Source organism: Diospyros lotus, unplaced genomic scaffold (genome assembly GCF_014633365.1).
Source record: "Diospyros lotus cultivar Yz01 unplaced genomic scaffold, ASM1463336v1 superscaf1, whole genome shotgun sequence".
NCBI lineage: Eukaryota > Viridiplantae > Streptophyta > Magnoliopsida > Ericales > Ebenaceae > Diospyros > Diospyros lotus.
Window position 1 is genome coordinate 3,247,410 of NW_026267104.1, and position 19,638 is coordinate 3,267,047.

General features: G+C 37.3%; 2 protein-coding genes across 3 annotated transcripts; both read left to right on the forward strand.

The window, feature by feature from the left end:
- The first annotated feature begins 206 nt into the window (after positions 1-206).
- Positions 207-10,003, forward strand: LOC127792892 (uncharacterized). Its single transcript, XM_052323538.1, has 4 exons — positions 207-356; positions 8,449-9,093; positions 9,191-9,289; positions 9,427-10,003. The coding sequence occupies exons 1-4, from the start codon at positions 207-209 to the stop codon at positions 9,754-9,756; spliced, it is 1,224 nt and encodes a 407-aa protein (XP_052179498.1). The 3' UTR covers positions 9,757-10,003.
- Positions 10,004-10,742: 739 nt separating this feature from the next.
- Positions 10,743-18,244, forward strand: LOC127793217 (NAP1-related protein 2-like). Of its 2 annotated transcripts, XM_052324020.1 has the most exons (10): positions 10,746-11,124; positions 13,377-13,499; positions 13,616-13,666; positions 13,860-13,931; positions 14,081-14,194; positions 14,268-14,329; positions 15,224-15,284; positions 15,372-15,428; positions 15,636-15,680; positions 17,869-18,244. In XM_052324020.1, the coding sequence occupies exons 1-10, from the start codon at positions 11,008-11,010 to the stop codon at positions 17,944-17,946; spliced, it is 780 nt and encodes a 259-aa protein (XP_052179980.1). In that variant the 5' UTR covers positions 10,746-11,007; the 3' UTR covers positions 17,947-18,244. The 2 variants fall into 2 exon arrangements, with proteins under 2 accessions (XP_052179981.1, XP_052179980.1); XM_052324021.1 differs by lacking the exon at positions 15,636-15,680 and having other exon boundaries at positions 10,743-11,124.
- The last annotated feature ends 1,394 nt before the right edge of the window (positions 18,245-19,638 follow it).

The window sequence follows — 19,638 nt, forward strand, 5'->3', positions numbered from 1 at the left end:
CACATATTAATTTAATTGTAAATATATTACAATTATAACCAAACCCAATATATTGTTAAATTTTCTGATTTCATTTTAACCAAATCCAACATGTATTTACAAATTTACGTATATTCTTTACGTCAAATACGCCATTATTATTATACTCTCAAGTTACCCCTTCGCATTGACAGGCAGAGAGAGAGAGAGAGAGAGGGAGGGAGGGAATGGAATCGGCGGGACAGTGGCTAGAGAAGGCGTTGAATGATCTCTGTGCAAAAGTAGAGACGGGTTTGGATTTGGATAGAGATCTCATATCAGGGCTCGTCTCCTACTGTGACCTTGCTTCTCCTATTGACGCCAAAGAATACCTCGACGTAATCACTCCTCTCTCTAGCTTTCTCTCTGATTCTTCGTCATTTTTAATTGTTTTGCAGTGTGGGTATGTTTTCTGGTTCAAATTATTGAAGTTTCAGGCACCAAACAACAGTAATTAAATTTTAAGTTTTAGTGGGTTTTGGTTTGAATCATGCTTGGTTGGGTTTTTCCTCACAGTTGTTCTTCTCTTGTTAAGCCGTTTATAAGTTGGGTTGTTAAGCTGAAGCAATTTCAGATTGTTGTTTGCCGCCCTTTCCTCTGGTCTGGATTGTTACATTTTGTGTATGGTAAAAACAAGGATTTTCATTGTGGTTTCGGACAAGCTTTGAAATGTATAGGCTTTTCGTTTTGGTGTTTTTCTATTCACCAAATGACAATTGATGATTTTATTTGATATCTACAAATTGTTAAATCTGTCATCCCTAAACATCATTAGCTACAGTTTTGAACCTTGTGGAGGTGGTTGAAACATGTCCTTTAAGCAACAGCTTAGGCTGGATTTCACGATGAAGATTAACGTTGAAGTCCTATATAAGTTATCTGTCAAAGAAAAAAAGAAAAAACCTATGTGACCTAAGCTGGCATTAGCAAAAGTTGAATTCTTTAGTTTGCGTTTGTTTCATTCTCTTATTTAATGACAATCATGACATGATATGCATCATTTCCTTCGGACGAATTGGAATCTGTGACCAAGGTTAAGAAGTATAACCTATTCATGGTGCATCATTGTCAGCAGTGACAATAATTAACTCCATCTGAAGTATGAAAGCGAGTATGAAATGATATGTTAAAAAGCACATTCACAAGGTATATTGTTTGATGCTTATAGCTTTGGTGGTCTAAGTGCTTTAAGCTTTAACTTTTGTTTGAACGTTGGTATTGTAGATGATTCTTTTAGTGATTATGATGTTCACTGCAAAAGTCACTGAAAACAATTGTGGAGGTTAAGACAGAAAGCTTTGGGGGGGGGGGAGGATTTACAGACAACTGATGAATGAGATTGGGAGATAGAACACCCTTCTTGTATATATCCATGGAAAGGTGATCCTTGAGCCCTTTATATAGAAGTGGTACGCTTCCTTACAGGAAACATGGAGAAAATTTATGATGCACTATGTGATATGGTGCAAGTATTTGGCTCACATGTTGGTTAATGAACAACATACCATTATTGGACACAATCACCCTTAGTATGCCAAATTGATAAATGACGCACTCCTAGATGAAATTAACTGTAGCCGGCCAGTATGGTTTTGACCCATTTAGTGAACAATTCTGTGGCTGTGAGGATCCATATGTGGCCCAGCAAGGAGGATGCATGGATCTGATAGATCCTTGGCCTAGGTATGAAAGGGGCATGGATAACTGTAGATTTTAGGTTTATAGTTGGAGCATGGGTCTAAATTGTGTGCTTTTGAATAGCCCTACAGTACAGTAACAAATGCCCCAGCATCTATTTCCGTGAATGGTCAATAGTGGGCTTGCTATAATAGGTGCTAATAGAGTACTACTTTCTCTTTGATGCTTCGAGCCATTAGCAAGTTCAATGATTTTTAAAATATCCATGTCTGACAGGTGTCAGAGGTATTTGTCCTGGAAACCTTTTTGAAAGAGTTCCCTGTCCAACATTACAAATTAGCTGCCTTTTTCTTAACAATAGAAGGCACCTTTATTGTCTTGTATATGTCCATAGGCGAGTCCTCCTTGGTCTCTTTATATAGAAGTTCCATGCTTCCTTTACAAGGGTTAAGTCCCACCATAGGGCATGGGCCGTTGTTCCTCCATCACCTGTTTGCCTCACTGGAGTGACAACCTTATACAAGGAGCAATGATGCCTAGAGTATGCACCAAATGCGTGGCTTGAGCCAGTGGGTGTCTAGACTCAATATTTCTGGATGTATTTATTACCCACAGGTATCTTAGCAAAAATTTAAGCCTTCACTTTAGTCTAATTTATTGAAACTTGTTGACTGTGTAACTAAATATAGTTTTGCAGTTTCAATAAATTACACTAACGTGAAGGCTTAACCTAACATGTTTTGCAGTTTTATTTTGTTTCTATTTCAACTCCTTTTCTGTCTGAACCCATACCATGATCTTCCCTGCACATCACCAAGCAATATATACTAATATAATATGTTTACCAAGGCATTCATTAAAGTGTGGAAGGGAACACATTGAAAACCATCTTCCTAGTTGTTATTCTCTATTCCATAAACCACAAGTACGGTGAGGTGTTGCAGATCATATGGAAGTCACATTCCAAAGTTTGTTTCCAACGAAATATTCTTTGTTATGCCAACACATTTTGTGTTGGGAGTAGACAAGGCTCAACCCTTCTCAACCCTTATAACACAAAGAGACTAATTTCATACACATGTCATTCGACAGAAACAAACACAGAAAAAGTAGAACAAATCAAAGCAATGAACACAAGCGATTTTACCGTGGTTCACCCGTTAATGAGGGCTACGTCCACGTTGAGCTTTGGCAAAATGAACTCACTGCACTATTGAGAGAAAATCTGATTACAGTCTCGGATTACATACAAAAACCACTCTCTTATCTCACTGTACAAACCGACTCTCAAATCAAATCAGCCCCATAACCACAAGCTACAGATTAGAAGTTTACACCTTAGAGAGAAAAATAAACTTCTCACCTATACAGAGAGAATAAATCAGAGAATGATCGAACAAACCCTAAACGAAGCTGATAATCAGAGGCAATGCGCTCCCATCTCAAGGCAATTGTAGATGATATAAAGAGGACTCAAGCAGTGCAGATTGCATCGTATAAAGGCACAGCAGAGCATTGACGATCGGGGAAGAGGCAGGCTAAAAGACAAGATGAAGCACGCTAAGGGAAACGGCAGAGGCGGTTGCCGTTTTGGCCATCCGCTCAAGGGCCCAAAACGCTTCCGTTTTGGGCAGCCTTGAGGGTTGCCAAAAGACCCTCCTGCCCCTTCTGAAAACGCTGTCGTTTGAAGCTTCACATAAATACAACAATCTCCACCTTGAAGCTTCAATCATTAAGGGATAATTCACCAACAGTACAACATGCTACAACCTTTGCCATCACTACTCATGTTGGTTGTTCTTTCAACCAACCGTGACATGCAGCAAGCCTAAACAATGTTTGAACATGGTTGCAGTCACAATTTTTGTCCCCATATCAGCTGGGTTGTTTTCTGTAGGGACCTTTTGAATAATTACAGTTCCTTTGGCTACTTGGTCCCTTACATAATGGTACTTTACATCTACATGCTTGGTTCTTTCATGATATACATGGTTCTTACACAAATGAATGACACTCTGATTATCAGAAAACACTACAACTTTACCTTGTAACATATGAATTTCTTTCAGCAAATCCTGAAGCCAAATGGCTTCTTTGAACGCATCAATGACAGCCACATATTCTACTTCAGTGGAAGACAGTGTAATCAAAGGCTGCAACTGTGACTTCCAGCTGATGCAATTATCTCCTAAGGTAAAGAAGAAAACAGTTGTAGATTTTCGAAAGTCCCTGTCACCAGCAAAATCAGAATCTACATATCCAACAAGATCAAAGACATCACATTTCTTCTTATAAATTAACCCAATATCAGTAGAACCATTGATGTATCTTAACAAGTATTTTAAAGCTTCCCAATGAATTTTACCAGGATTAGACATGAATCTATTGAGTAAAGAGATTGAAAATGGTAGATCAGGTATGGTACTAATCATTGAGTGCATAATTGTTCCAATGACATTAGCATATGGGATTTTTTCCATTTTGAGCATTTTAGAATCAGATATAGGGCACTGTTTCTTAGATAAAATAAAGTGACCAACCAAGGGAACATTCACTGGTTTACAACCAGACATGCCAAACTTTTGTACAAATTTTAACAAATAATCATGTTGATGAATTTTCAGACAAGAGTTACTCCTATCCCTTTCAATACTCATTCCCAAAATTTTCCTAGCAGGTCCTAAGTCTTTCATATCAAAATTGGTATTTAATAAAGATTTTAACTCACATATTTTAGACTTAGACTTGCTAATTAATAAAATGTCATCAACATACAGTAGCATGTAAACAGGAGTATCTGATAACATGAAATAGAAACAATTGTCATATTCACTTATGATAAAACCAATCCCAGTTGCAAAATTGTCAAATTTTTTATACCATTGCCGTGGGGATTGTTTTAACCCATACAAAGACTTTTTTAACAAACAAACATGATCAAGATGTTTTTTGTTAACATAACCAACAAGTTGTTCCATATAAATTAGTTCTTCTAAATCTCCATGCAAGAAGGCAGTTTTAACATCAAGTTGTTCTAGTTCTAAGTCATATTGAACAACTATGGCAAGCATCATACGAATGGTTTTAAATTTGACAACAGGAGAAAATATTTCAGTATAATCAATGCCTTCCCTCTGAGTAAACCCTTTAGCTACTAATCTAGCTTAAATCTTAAGAGATCAATAGGTAACATACATTCTTTAATTTTGAACAACCACTTACACTTTACCAGCTTTTGTTTCTAAGGTCTTGGGACCAATTCCCAAGTGTTGTTGGTCATCAAAGAATTCATCTCTTCGTCCATTGCTTGCTGTCATTTTAAACAGTCATGGGAGTTGACAGCCTCCTCATAAGAGGTAGGTTGACTGCTCCTCATTTCCATACCTGCCACTAAGGCACAGTAAATTAAATCTAAGTAAGAATATCTTGTAGGAGGTCTTATAGTTCTCCTGCTTCTGTCCCTTGCCAGTTGATAGTCCCTTAGGTTTTGTTGAGGAGAGTCATATTGCTCTTCCTCACCTTCAGGGACTACAAATGGCTCCTCATGATCACTTTCATGTTCAGAGGGTAGGTCAACTCCAAGGTTAGAAACATCTGAGGAGGAAGTAGCTAGCAGATCAGGAATTACTACCGGTTGCTCCACCTCATTTTGGGTATCACTAGTTATAAGGAAATCATTTGGAGTGCTAGGTGTGGGATAGTCTTCCAAATTTTTGATTTACAGGGAAAATTGGATTAATTGAATATAACATCTCTACTTATAATTATTTTAACTTCACCTGAACTCCTATCCCACAACCTATATCGTTTGGTACCATCTTGATACCCCACAAAAACACATTTGATAGATCTAGGATCCAACTTTCCCTACTGATTGGTGGGCATAGGCCTCACAACCAAAAACTTTGAGGTAACTAAAATTTAGTTTTCTACCTGTCCATTTCTCTTCGGGGCACTTTAAGTTTAACACAGTGGAAGGGCTACGGTTAATCAAGTGAGCAGCAGTGGAGAGGGCTTCTCCCTAAAAAGTTTTTGGTAGGCCAGCTTTAAACTGAAGACATCTAACATTTTCTAACAAAGTCCTGTTCATTCTCTCAGCCACCCCATTCTGTTGGGGTGTGTTTCTCCCGGTTTTATGCCTAACAATGCCATGAGAGTCACAAAACTCATCAAAATCTCTATTATAGAATTCTAATCCATTGTCAGTTCTGAGAGTTTTAACCCTCTTGTCAGATTGGTTTTCTACCAAGGCTTTCTATGTTTTAAATTTGTCTAAAGTCTGATCCTTAGTTTTAAGAGGAAACACCAAACCTTCCTTGTAAAGTCATCCACAATGGATAAAAAATACCTATTTCCACCGAGAATAGGCTTTTGAGAAGGACCCCACAAATCAGCATGCACATACTCTAAGCATACCTTCGCCAGGTGAGTTCTTTTATGGAAACTCATCCTGTGTTGCTTGCTTAGAATGCATAACTCACAAAAGTTCAAGGTGTCTGTAGGCATTGGACCAAGGTAACCTTGATTTGACAGTGCCTTTAGCCCTCTCTGGCTCATATGACCAAGTCTCAAGTGCCAGAGATATGCCTTATCAGTTTTAGCCATGCATGCAATAGAAGTATTAACAGGGGACAATGAATAACCATTTAAGACATATAGACCATGCTTTTTAGTACCAGTGAGAATCAGGTGTTTGTCCTTAAAGACATGTATAAACCCATTTTCAGTTTTATATGAATAACCTAATTCATCTAAGGTACGAAGAGATATAAGATTTCTTTTTAATCCTGGCACGTATCTAATATTAGTGAGTATCTTAATCCTATTATCATGCACTTTAAAAGATGTCACCTATGCCTTGAACACAACAAGATTGATTGTTACCCATATAAACAGTTCATGTTTCTTTGTTATTAAAATTTTGAAACCACTCAATGTTTGGGCACATATGAAATGAACATCCAAAGTCCATTATTCATTCATTAGCAACAGTTGAGCTAGAAACAGTAAGAACTTCAGTTAGGTTATTAGAGCTGCTTGCAGCTATGGATGCATCCCCCCCTTGTTTTTGTTTATTTAACAAGTCATAACAATATTTCTTTATGTGACCCTCTTTCCCACAATGATAGCATTTCCATTTAGGCTTTTGTTTACCCTTTTTACCTTTACCCTTAAATCCAGAACCCACAGTTTGGTTACTATTCCCTGAGTTGTTTCTCTTCTCAGATTTATCTTTAACAAACAGGTTGTTAGCAGATTTCTTAGAGTTATTCAATTCTAACTATCTTGCCTTAATTCCAGAAATAACAAGATCTAAACTAGGCACAATACCAGTATATTACAAAGCATGTTTAACCACATTGTATTCATCAGGCAATGAGTTTAAAAGGATCATAGCCTCACTGGTATCACCAAGGGCTTGATCTGTTCCTCTTAACAATAAACTGAGTTTGGTAAACTTATCTATGTTTTCATCCATAGATTTAGAAACATTCATTTTAAAATTAAATAGCATACCCTTTAAATAAACTAAGTTAGGAGCAGACAAAACAGAGTATAATGAATCAAGCTTGTTCCATAGTTCAATAGGGGTATTCATGTCATCTACCTTGCGTATAACACTATCACAAAGATGTAGAAAAATAAGATTGAATACTTCTTCCCTTACCTCAGCAGCTCTTGCGAGCTGTTCTGCTGTCCATTTCCGTTCATCAGTTTCAAGTGCAATACGCACTTTGTGATGAAAGAGTAGGACTCTCATCTTCTTTTTCCAGCTACCAAAATTGCTTTTACTATCGAATGTACCGATTTCAAATCGGATTGATGTCATCTTTGCCTTGCACGAAGGTACCCTAGGAAATCCTAGACACTGACCAAGACTCACTTAGCAAAAAAATAATAATAGATTGACGAGAGACTTTCAGTAAACCCTAGGAACCCAGAAAAACGACACCACAACAATAAACCCTAATTGAGATAAAACTCAGTCGTGGATACTGCAAGTATAAGGGCTCTGATACCACTGTTGGGAGGAGACAAGGCTCAACCCTTCTCAACCCTTGTAACACAAAGAGACTAATTTCATACACAAGTCATTCGACATAAACAAACACAGAAAAAGTAGAACAAATCAAAGCAACGAACACAAGCGATTTTACCGTGGTTCACCCGTTAATGAGGGCTACGTCTACGTTAAGTTCCGGCAAAGTGAGTTCATTGCACTATTGAGAGAAAATCTAATTACAGCCTCAGATTACATACAAAAACCACTCTCTTATCTCACTATACAAACCAACTCTCAAATTAAATCAACCCCATAACCACAAGCTACAGATTAGAGGCTTACATCTTAGAGAGAAAAATAAATGTCTCACCTATACAGAAAGAATAAATCAGAGAATGATTGAACAAATCCTAAACGAAGCTAATAATCAGAGGCAGTGCGCTCCCATCTCGAGGCAACTGTAGATGATATAAAGAGGACTCAAGCAGTGCAAATTGCATCGTATAAAGGCACAGCAGAGCATCGACGATTGGGGAAGAGGTAGGCTAAAAGACAAGATGAAGCACGCCAAGGGAAACGGCAGAGGCGATTGCTGTTTTGGCCATCCGCTCAAGGGCCCAAAACGCTGCAGTTTTTGGCAGCCTTGAGGGTTGCCAAAAGACCCTCCTGCCCCTTCCGAAAACGCTGTCGTTTGAAGCTTCACATAAATACAACAATTTGTATTTTCATTTTTATCCCACACAATTTCTTGGAGGTTATACATCTCTATTTGCTTATTTCATCTGCAGAATATAATTGGCCAGGAAGCAGGCAAAAGTGTGATTGATGAATATTTGAAACGGAGAGGTCATGTTGATATAGGCAACAGCTCTGCAGATACTGCACCTCCCAAATTGCATGCCTATGTCAAACCACCTACAAATGACGGTTTATTTGGTGGAACCAAAAAGCCATTAAGGCCAGCAAAAGAAGTCACAGTTTCTTGCAAGCAAATTCGTGTACCCGCAGAAAACACCGAATCGAGGAACACTAATAAGGGAAATGAAGCTAGTTCTAGGAAGAAGAAAGGTGGAAAAGTTGTTTCACTCGCAGAGGCTGCAAAAGGGTCGATTGTATTCCATCAGGGAAAACCGTGTTCATGCCAGGCCCTTAGGCACAGACTTATTAGTAATTGTTTGTCTTGTGGGAAAATAATCTGTGAACAGGAAGGGGAGGGACCTTGCAGTTTCTGTGGCGCTCTTGTTCTGAGGGAAGGAAGCACATATGCTGGTCTAGATGAAGGTGTAGTACCCTTGACAGATGCTGAGGCTGCAGCTGAAGCTTATACAAAGAGGCTTGTCGAATATGACCGGAACTCTGCAGCACGTACAACGGTCATAGATGACCAAAGTGATTATTATGAGATTGATGGCAACAGCTGGTTGTCAATGGAGGTATCCATCTAATTCATCGCAATCTATGTTTCAATTGATATATATCAACATTGACATGATGGTTATTGGCAATCTCTCTCTCTCTCTCTCTCTCTAGGAAAAGGAACTGCTAAGGAAGAAAAAGGAAGAGATTGAAGAGGCTGAGAGGGCCAAGCGGAATAAAGTAATCATGACCTTCGACTTGGTTGGCCGGAAGGTGGTATTTCAGTTAAATTGTTTCTCCCGGACAATGGAATGGTTTTGCTTGTTACCGCCTGTTGTCTATTGTTCTACAATATATCAAACCTTTATTCCACTTTTGATTAGCTATGGTGTTTTCCTTTCGTCGTGCAGGTGCTCATGAATGAAGATGACGTTTCAGAACTACAACTGGAAAACAGAATTCTGCGGCCACCTGACGAGAGAGAAGCAAACCGGATCAAGCCAAACCCGACCCTGAAGGTGCAACCAATCTTCATCGATCCCGGCCCTGGTAGGAGGCCGCCTGTTCGGGGGAGTAATCGGAATAAGGGCCTGCCGAATGGCCTGTGCCTGGAAATAAGTGGGAGGGTGCAGCATGATAACAATGAAATTAGCCTCACATCTTGGGACGGGAACGCCAACGCCGGAAATAGGAGCTTACAGAGGGAAGATGACGCTGATTGTTCTCTAGATTACCAATGAGATACATACACCTACATTGTTGATTTCTTTCTCTTCATTTCTTGACAATTAGCTTCAGTTGATTAGCTGAATGAAATATATGTTTTTGGAGTGGGGAAGCTGATGAGTAGTTCCCCAAGTGCCTGCTCCCCCATCAACACGATGTAACGATTACATGCGAGGCTTTGATTTTGGGTCAAATTGGGTGCACAGTGAGTCTGTTGGATTAGTCTGAGAAATATAGACTGATTATATTTTCTAAGGATAACTTGGATGTTCTAGTCTTATAACAACATCATCTACATTTCTTCTGTTAAGCCCATATGTGTAGTTTGTGATTTTTCTGTTTATGTTGATGAAAAGTTTTGAAGAATGTATCCACTAAGACATGACCATTGAAAGAAATTCAAATTCATGTACCTAAGTTTATCTAATAAGATTAAGAGTTAAATGTGTTGTTGTTGTTGTAAAAGAAGTAAATTATTTTCTTTTTCTTGCATGATGAAAATAAAATAAATTATTTTATTTAGATCAGTAGAGATGTAATATATACATATATATATAATTTTTATTTCCATAAAAGTTTAACATATTTATCATATAAGCTATTTAAGAAAACCTCTTATAAAAGTAGTGTCCACTTTATATAAAAAAAGATTTCATTTGAACTTGAACACATGAATTAAGAAATAATTATATTTTTTTCTATTTCCAATAGGATTATACTTAACCTCTAAGTAAAGTAATTAATAACAATATGATATATTGTGTTTATTGTTTGAGATATTTAATAATAATAATAATAATAATAATATGATATGCTTTTTTATATTTTTTTTAAAAAGCACAAATTTAAAGTCTATCTACATGAAAATTTCAGCTATTGCATATAATTCTTTAATTAAATTTTTGCAATAAAATATAAAATTACGATGCCAAATGTTGCATTTATCAATGCTCGAGGCACTGTCGACTGGTGAACAGGGCGACCATTTAACCACCACGTGGTCCTCCAGCTGTGAGCAACGTCCATCGTCCTCAATCGTGGCGCGTTATCATTCGTTTTATAGATGGACTCTCCCCAGCGGGCGGTTCCGGCAGACTCTTAGCTCTCGCGTCTCGGCGACCGAACCCTAACGCTCCTCCTCCTCCTCCTCTTCCTCGCTTGGTTTCTCTTTTGTATCGGCAACAAAAGTAAAACCCTAGCCTATTTTGCGCCCTCCTCTCCTCGAAGGTGCATTCTGTATCTCTTTTGCCTGTGGCCTTGCTGAGATGGCGGGAGACACGGGGAAGAAACTGAAGGTTGGAGTCGAAAATGCAGAGCATATTCATGGAGACTTTGGTGTCTACATGGACAAATTGCAGGAGATTCAAGACCAGCTTGAGAAAGTATATGACTCTCTCTCTCTCTCTCTCCTAGTTTTCTTTATGCATGTATCGATCTCCCGTTGTTTGGTTTCTGAGAAAACAGGATAAAGACGTGACGAAATGTATTTGTGAAAGAGACATCGGAATTTCTCTCGTTCTTTAGGTTTTTAAGTAAAAGAGAGTATGCGCAGTCTTGCTTGGACCGAATGAGCTTTTGCGCGTCTGTGCGCACTGCGTTGTTAGCAACCTAACAGTGAACAGAGCATTTTTTTTTCCACATGAGGCTCCTGTATACGTATTGCGTTCCACTGTTTTCAAACTGTACGGTTTTTGTAATTGATGTGCGTATGCTTTTTTATCTTGAACACCCTATCAAGTTCTTCTTTGTAATCGATTTGTAGCTTGTACAAGGAAAGGCAGTGCAGTGCGGTTAGATATGCTTGTTATCAAGTTCCTGAAACAATAGGTCCAATGTGCAGTGTTGGCAAGCCCCCTGTGATCTGACCTCTGAATGCCTGAAAGATTATAACCACCACAAAAGAATGCCTTTTTTTTTTGACGAGCTTAGCTCTATGTTGCCTGGACATGGCTTGACAACAGATCATGGCGTATGATTTCTATGCTTGACCAATTTTCTCCTAACCTTGACAGCAATTCTTGCACCATGATCTCCTCCTTTGCAAATCTCCTCCCAAATTACTTTTACATAGATTCATTTTCTTTTCCTGCCACACGTTCCTTATTTGAATCTGGAGTGTGAGAATGCTTGCTATTTTAAATATATATTGTTACTTGAAATTTTTTCTATTTCCGGATTTTATCAAACATATATTTGATGTGGTTGTGAGTGGTATGTATTGGTAAGATGTCAACCGGAATAAGTGGGTTAAAATTAACACCTCTATTTTGTTATGGAATGTCATTTTATTCCCCAACAAGTATAATCCTGGAAGGCATACCATTAGCTTGGATCATAGGTAAGAAACTTAGGAATTTTGAAGCCCTATAGTAAGCACATTAGCAAGCCTGGCTCACTGTAGGAGAGAACCAAATTGGGATACTTGAGCATATTCTCACAAATAAAATGGTAATTGATTTCAGAGTGCTTAACCCAGTGGAACACTTTATTGGAGGTTAATGAAGCACTGACATTAGCACGCCACAAAATAGGAGGCAATGCTAAAGGTATACTGAACTCTTTCATTAGCACACTAATCCAAAAGAGTTTGGTTTTGACAAGGGCCATAGACCTATATGTAGCCTCAGTGGTTGACCTTGAAATCACCTGTTGTTTCTTTGCACTCCTAGAGATCAAGGAACTAACATGAAACACTCCATAGCCACTGATCAAACAATGATCATGTGGGTTTTCTACCCAATTGGAATCACAAAATGTTTGGAGGGAAAGAGAACCTTGAGTGAGAGAAAAACCATAATCAATAGCACATTTAACCCTTTTAGTTGTAGGCTAATGGACTTAAGTAGGATGATGCATATATTTGCACAACAATGTGTTACCGAGTAGGCAATTTCAAGCTGCGTCGGAGTACATTACTAAAGCTCCTGCGACTTAATGATACTTAAAAGGATGAAAGTGAGAAGCACTATCACTCATAGACATCTTATGCAACACCATGGGTGGTCACCCAAAAGTGTTACTCGAGGGTGATTTATGGGTTCATGAGACCAATTAATATATCCAAGACCTCTCCAATAAACTAACAATGCGTGATTGGGTCATGGCAAACTCCCCTCCTTTTAAATGTCACTTGCCAAGCTAGAAATTTATATCTCAATCTGACCCAAATCAGTCTCAAAACATTTTCATGAGCTGCACTGACTTTATAGTGGTCTTAGGTTGCATCTAATACCACTTGTAACAAGTCCTCACCCTTGTGCTAGCTAAAGTGACATATTAGTTTATGGAACCAAGTAATATACGCAGGACCTCACTATTGACCTACCGATTTGGGATGGGTCATGACCTCTTGGAACCTGGTTGACAGGGGGAAGCAGAAATGTACAAGACATCCAATGCATATGCGGACTGACAAAGATGAATTTTTGATTGAGTCATGAATAACTTGAATACCAGGAAAATAGCCCAAAGGACATTCTATCATGAAGAATTCTTTGTGTAGTTGTGCTATAAGATGGAATATTGATGAGTGACTGGAAATGATCATATATTATCAACATGCATAAAAAGAAGAACATGGATTTGCAACCTAATTTTGTTATCTTTTTCTTTGCTTTTCCTTTTTTAATTTTAGATAAATGAAGAGGCAAGTGATAAGGTATTGGAAGTTGAGCAGAAGTACAATGAGATCCGCAAGCCTATCTATGAGAAGCGGAATGATATTATCAAAACAATTGGAGACTTTTGGTTAACTGCTGTTAGTGTTCTATCCCTATCTTTTTCTTATTTCAAAAACAATAACTTGCTATTGTCTATATTGCTTCTTCTTATACTAATTTTTTATTCAACTGATCAATCCTTTCTTCTATGCAGTTCTTAAGTCATCCTGCTCTTGGTGACCTTTTGAGTGAAGAAGACCAGAAGGTCTGGATTATTGTGCAAAGTCACAGTAATTTCATGAGGATTAAAGTCTTTACCTTTTGATAATGCTCGTTGTATTAATGAGGCCCGTTATGATGATTATTCTCAATTGTCATTTGATATCATTGTTTGTGTATGACATTTTATACTATATTGTCTTGTAACTTGAATTGACTTTGGAATTCCCTGTTTCTAGATATTTAAATATTTAAGTTCCATTGAAGTGGAGGATTTTAAAGATGTGAAGTCAGGATACTCCATCACTTTTGTAAGTCTTGTGTCTTCTCCCCTTCTTAGTTTTTTTCAGCAAATTTATAGGGGCCTTTCTAAACTTCTATTGTAGGATTAAGGCCCTCCTGTTGGCTGGCTGGTGCTAAATTTTAACAACTGTAACTATTATTCTTTTTTATTTGGCAGCATTTTAATCCTAACCCATACTTTGAGGACTCAAAGCTCACAAAGACTTTCGCCTTCCTTGACGAAGGAACAACAAAAATTACTGCAACGCCAATTAAGTGGAAAAAGGGCATGGTAATAGCCATATATATTTCATTTTTTTCATGTCTACTCTCTCTTAAATACCAAACACTATTAACTTTTGAAGGGCATTCCTAACGGAGTAGTTCATGAAAAGAAAGGGGGCAAGAGGTCTCGTGCTGATGAAAGGTACTTTCCTCAATCTTTAGTTTTGAATTATGCCTTAGTGGCATTTGACGATTTCTGGTTTGTTTTATGTTTTCTCCCTAGTTTCAGTAGATGATTCTTCACCATTTATATAGTTATAGTGGTGATATTTGTATTAGAGAAATTGGTTATTGAAACTTAACTGATAGGATGATCTCTATTTTGCACCATGGAAATGAAATGAGGTTCATAGTTGATTTCATGTTAAAAATGCTCAAATTGGTATTTAAATGTGCTGATATTGAATGAATTTGTCTTATCATTTTTCAATTAACTAAATGAGGATCACATTGTGCTATTTTCTCTGCAATGAATGATATTTGTGGTGAGATTTCCTTTCAAAAAGGAAAACATGTGGTAGAACATTCAAGATAACTGTTCTAGTGATAGATATACCTTATTTCTGTTGCAAACTGTTTTCCTGTTAAATTGTTGATCACAATACTATCTGAAGAAGTTTTAAGTTATTTGGAAGGACCAACAATATGTATCAAGCTTTTCATCACTTGTAAGGGAACATGTGTGCCTGAACAAACTAGGGTGCACTAACAAGATTTGAACCCACAATTTCCTGAAACGAATAATATCATGTTGACTTATCACTTGACCAAAATTTTTAAGTTGTCAGGAAATGGGGTCAACGACTATATCAAGATTTTGACATTTTCAATGTGACATCTCTAGCCTTTCTTTGATTTTTTTTCCTAATTTTATTTAGATAACTAAAAACTGTGTTGGCTGCTTTAAGTTTCATATGGGAAGAAAGTATGTAGCAGTACTAATCATATAGCACCATGGACTGTATTTTAGTACTACCCGAGGGGTGTGCTAATGTATTAGTTGAATTCCTTATTCCATTGATTTTTGTGAATGCAGCTTCTTTACATGGTTCAGCGAAATTGAGCAGAAAGATGATATGGATGAGATTCAAGATGAGGTAATCTAGGTGTTTGACAAATTTTATAAATAACTTCAAATTGGAGGCCCTGCTCTTATCTTTTATGATATGATTTCACTCATGCAGGTTGCAGAGTTAATCAAGGAGGATTTATGGCCCAATCCTTTGGCTTATTTCCACAACGTAACTTCTTTTCCTTCACTGTTTCTCTTTCATTAAAACAATTATGTTTCTAGGGTAGCTTACTTGCCCTGCCCCCCCCCCCCCCCCCCCCCAAAAAAAAAAAAAAAAAAAAAAACACACACACACACACACCAGTCCCCAAAAAGGAGAAGCAGAAGGATGACCTAATAGGAAGGATGATCTAATGGTTATACATGACTTGAATAGGAGGCTGATGAGGTCGATTTTCATGAGGAAGAAGGTGATAACGAGGTAAACAAAGATTCTAGTGGCCTTGTGTACTTTTTGTTAGACTATGATCTATTTGTATTGTCATGACGTCTTTTCCAATATGGCTCTGGCTTTGCTTGTTCCTATGATGTGCTAGTAGAACTTGTACAATGTGATTTACTTTATCACAAGGTCAAGTGCAAATGAGCATCTGGTACCTTAGGAAGGAGGTTCTTTTTGGAGAAATTAGTTGGGGGATGCATAAGTGAAATTTGGAACTTCCTAGATGTATAAGAAAGCTTAGGAGTCATTAGGAGGCGATTGTTCAGGAAAGGAAGAAGAAAATTAACTTTTGATAACTAATCGTACTCTCAGGAGAGGGAATCTTGAAGCTTTGGCTTGTGCTCTTAAAGTTATGATTTTGTCCTCTGAGCATAAGATCTCTTTTGGATCATAGGATTGATGCAACCCTACTTATTGCCGTGTTGGAACTATGTAGAAGTGCTTTCGTGTGGGAACTATATTCCTTTTATAATATATCAACTACAGAATTATTAGCAACGAAAATGATTAAGTTCTGATACTTAGAACTTGGCGTTAGCTGAACCCATGATCCATACATTATAACTTCTTTTTTTTTTTTTGTAAGTATACATTATGGCTAATTTGAGGTGGTGAAATTGAATATGCATATTTCAGCGCTTTCTAAGATACTGGATAAAGAGCCTTGGGAGTGTCTGTAGAAGAACTATAAACAAAATCTTTGAACAGATTTAAGAAATAGATTTTGCCCATTGCTGGTTCTCTTTTCTCAATCTGAGCTTTCCTGTACTCGTTTCTTTGAACAGATTTAAGAAATAGATTTATTGCCCATTGCTGGTTCTCTTTTCTCAATCTGAGCTTTCCTGTACTCGTTTCTTTTTCCTTTTTCTTGGTTTCTACTTGTGTCCTTAATATTGTCAAAGTGCATAGTTATATTCGACTGGTTAGTGGAAAGTACTCTAATCAATTATGAGGTTTGAGGTTGACAGTTGTTGGTCAATAGGTTCAATTCTTTATTTTCCTGTATTCTTTCCGGAGAAATGCGCTTATAGTGAGGAAATGTGGCATTTAGTTGGACAAGTTTGAAGAGTTTGCTAGTGAACTGGCTTTAGCTTTTTATGTCATCAAAATAAAGGCAAGGTACACATCTAAGCAACAGATGAAAGGTAGACTTGTATATATCTGTTTTTGCGATTGTATTGGTTCATCTGTGAGACTAAATTATCTCTTTAAATCTTGGTGATGAATTCAGGCTTGGACTGGTAGCCCCCTTTGGAGTAGATCTATTATATGAAATGAGACTATAAACTTAAAAATATACAAGTTTAGGATAGGGCCCTTTTGATTGCACTTCCATGTTCAAAATTTTGTGAAAAAAAAAAAAAAACTCTGTTTGACTACCTATTTTTATTTTAAGAACTTTTCCAAAAGTTTTCATAATTTTAAGCACACAAAAAACCTGTGTTGACGTTCACTTTTCATTCTCATTTTCACCATCTATTTTTTCACTTGCAAGGGTGTCACCCCTGTAGTATCTCATTATGGGGCTTGTTTACATTCAACCAGAGTCTCTCTTCTATAGAACATTTCTTGTTACAAGTGAAGTATTAGATGGGGCTGAAACTATATTTGCATTTCCATACACACCATAAAGGTGTGTTTGATAGCATTTAGTTGGAAAAGAAAACATTTTTCAACTTGCATGGAAAACAAAAACCACTTCCCCCTTGGATGGAATTTTCCATGAAAAAGAGGCCAAATGATGCTTTAATAGTTGTACCGTGGAATTCAATTCCATGGAAAATGTAGTGTATCAAACAACAAAAATAAAATCTGATTCCTTGGATGAGACATTTTCCATAGAATTTCCATGCTATCAAACACACCCTAAGTTCTAGCACTGTTAACTAAATCGGAAAACTGCGTGCAGTAAATTTGTAATGCCTCTATATACATAGAAAGTCCGAGTTGCTTTAGCAGCCAATTCACTTAATATTTCATCTAGAGCTTGGTTTTTCCATGCCTAACGAGTTCTAGAATGGAATTTGTTGTAAGACTCTGCATGATGTTGGCCATCCTACCTGATTAATATTTGAACCATGTGAGAGAATCTTGCTAGAGGAATCCCGGGCAGGCTGGCTTATTGGGTTTTAGCTGCTTTGTCTGACAATCCCTTGCTTTCTGGCAGGGAAAAGGCGGTGATGGCTCTGAAGAGGATGATGAGGAGCAAGATGGTGAAGATGATGAGGAGCAAGATGATACCTAGATTTCTCTGTGATCGCTTATGTAAAGGCCGTTTTTGGAGATTTGTGAAAGACCTGAATGGCTGGGTGGTAGCCAGCCGGCATTTCCCATAGTTGTCAGATATAAAGTTTATTGGATCCTTCTGTTTCTTCTTCATCAAAGGCAACACTTATGATGTGTCTTTTACAAGGTTATGTGTGGCTCTGTCTTTGTCCTCACTGGGGATGGAAGTTGCTTTGATGAATGAGGAGGGTCTTTAGCCTTCTAACTGGTAAGGTTATGTACTTTTGGGTGGTAAGATGTGGCTCCTTGCTTGTGCAGATTTCCGTTCCTAACATTGCATTTGGCAGAGGGGATGGGGGATGGAATGGGAATGAACGAAGAAGAATTAATTCTCCTTAATAGTAAATGAATGATAACAAATATGGATTTTTTTTCTGTTTTTACCTATTTTCTTCAAAAGCTTTATTTTTTCTCTCCTAAATTTGGGGAAGAGTGGAAGAAAAACTTAAATTTTGTGTTGAGCTTGATAATTTTAATTTTAATTTTAATAGCTTCTTAAAATTTTAAACTTGTCTGACTTGATCACACTGTCTTTCTAGTAATGGGTTTTTATTACTTAATATTCTTTTATATCAGGGGCCTCTCTTCTGTTGGGGGAAAATATTTAATACTGTTTTCTATTCGTCACTCTCCTAAACAAAAGAGAAAAATATTATACATTGCAGCCACTCTTTTCCATTCGATTCCATTTCATTATTCTCCAAACAAATCCTGAAGTTATTTTTTTTTTTAATGGTGAATAAATATTAAAAGTCTGGCTCCTTTCTGCTGCATTGAAGGTATGCTCAAATTGGCTTTATGATGATAATTATGATTCGAAAATCAAATTAATATCCCTTGCATAAGTCTTCTGCTGTTTTAATGTCAAGCGTTTCTCCTTCTCTCCATCAAATCAAGATCGGTAACAAAAATGAAAATAAATTCTAATTACTATGTTAATAATTATTATATTATTATTAATATATTGTCATTTATCATCAACCTCAAGCATTCATGCATGGAATTTGCTGAAGGAATGCAACGATGGCAGGAGCTGGAATTTGCTTCTGCATCTGCATTACAAACAACAGGTTTGATATGTTGAATTTTTGTTGGTTGATGAAATGTGTGTGTGTGTGTGTGTGTGTATTGGTTCTAAAGTAGCAGAAAGGTACACAAGGGAGATCCGCAGAGGAGAATGATGCTACCAATCGATCGGCAGGGGTCAGTGTTGACAATCGTAAGAGTAAGCAGGCCTACTGGGGAGGAGTAAATGGTTATGAGGCATTGGGCTGGAACCCAAAAGAAAATATAAACATATTGGGCCCAACCCAAGAGTGGAGGAGGAAGAGGGATCAGCCCCATAGTTGAAATTCATAACGAAACTACCACTAAGGTTCACATCTTTTCGGGAGGTTTTTAATACAATATTTTTCTATAAATATTTGTATTAAGAGTATCAGTTTTTTATTATGTAATATCACCTGAGACTAAAAAAATATTAAATTAAATACCCCAAGTCCCCACTCCACCAAATTAAGACCATATAAATTATCTAATCTTTATCTGACCTGTATGCATTCTTGATATATATAGATTAATCAGATATGAAAACAGCCAACAAAACATATATAAAATCCAGAATGGTGTTTATATTGAAGTTAGCCCTTTT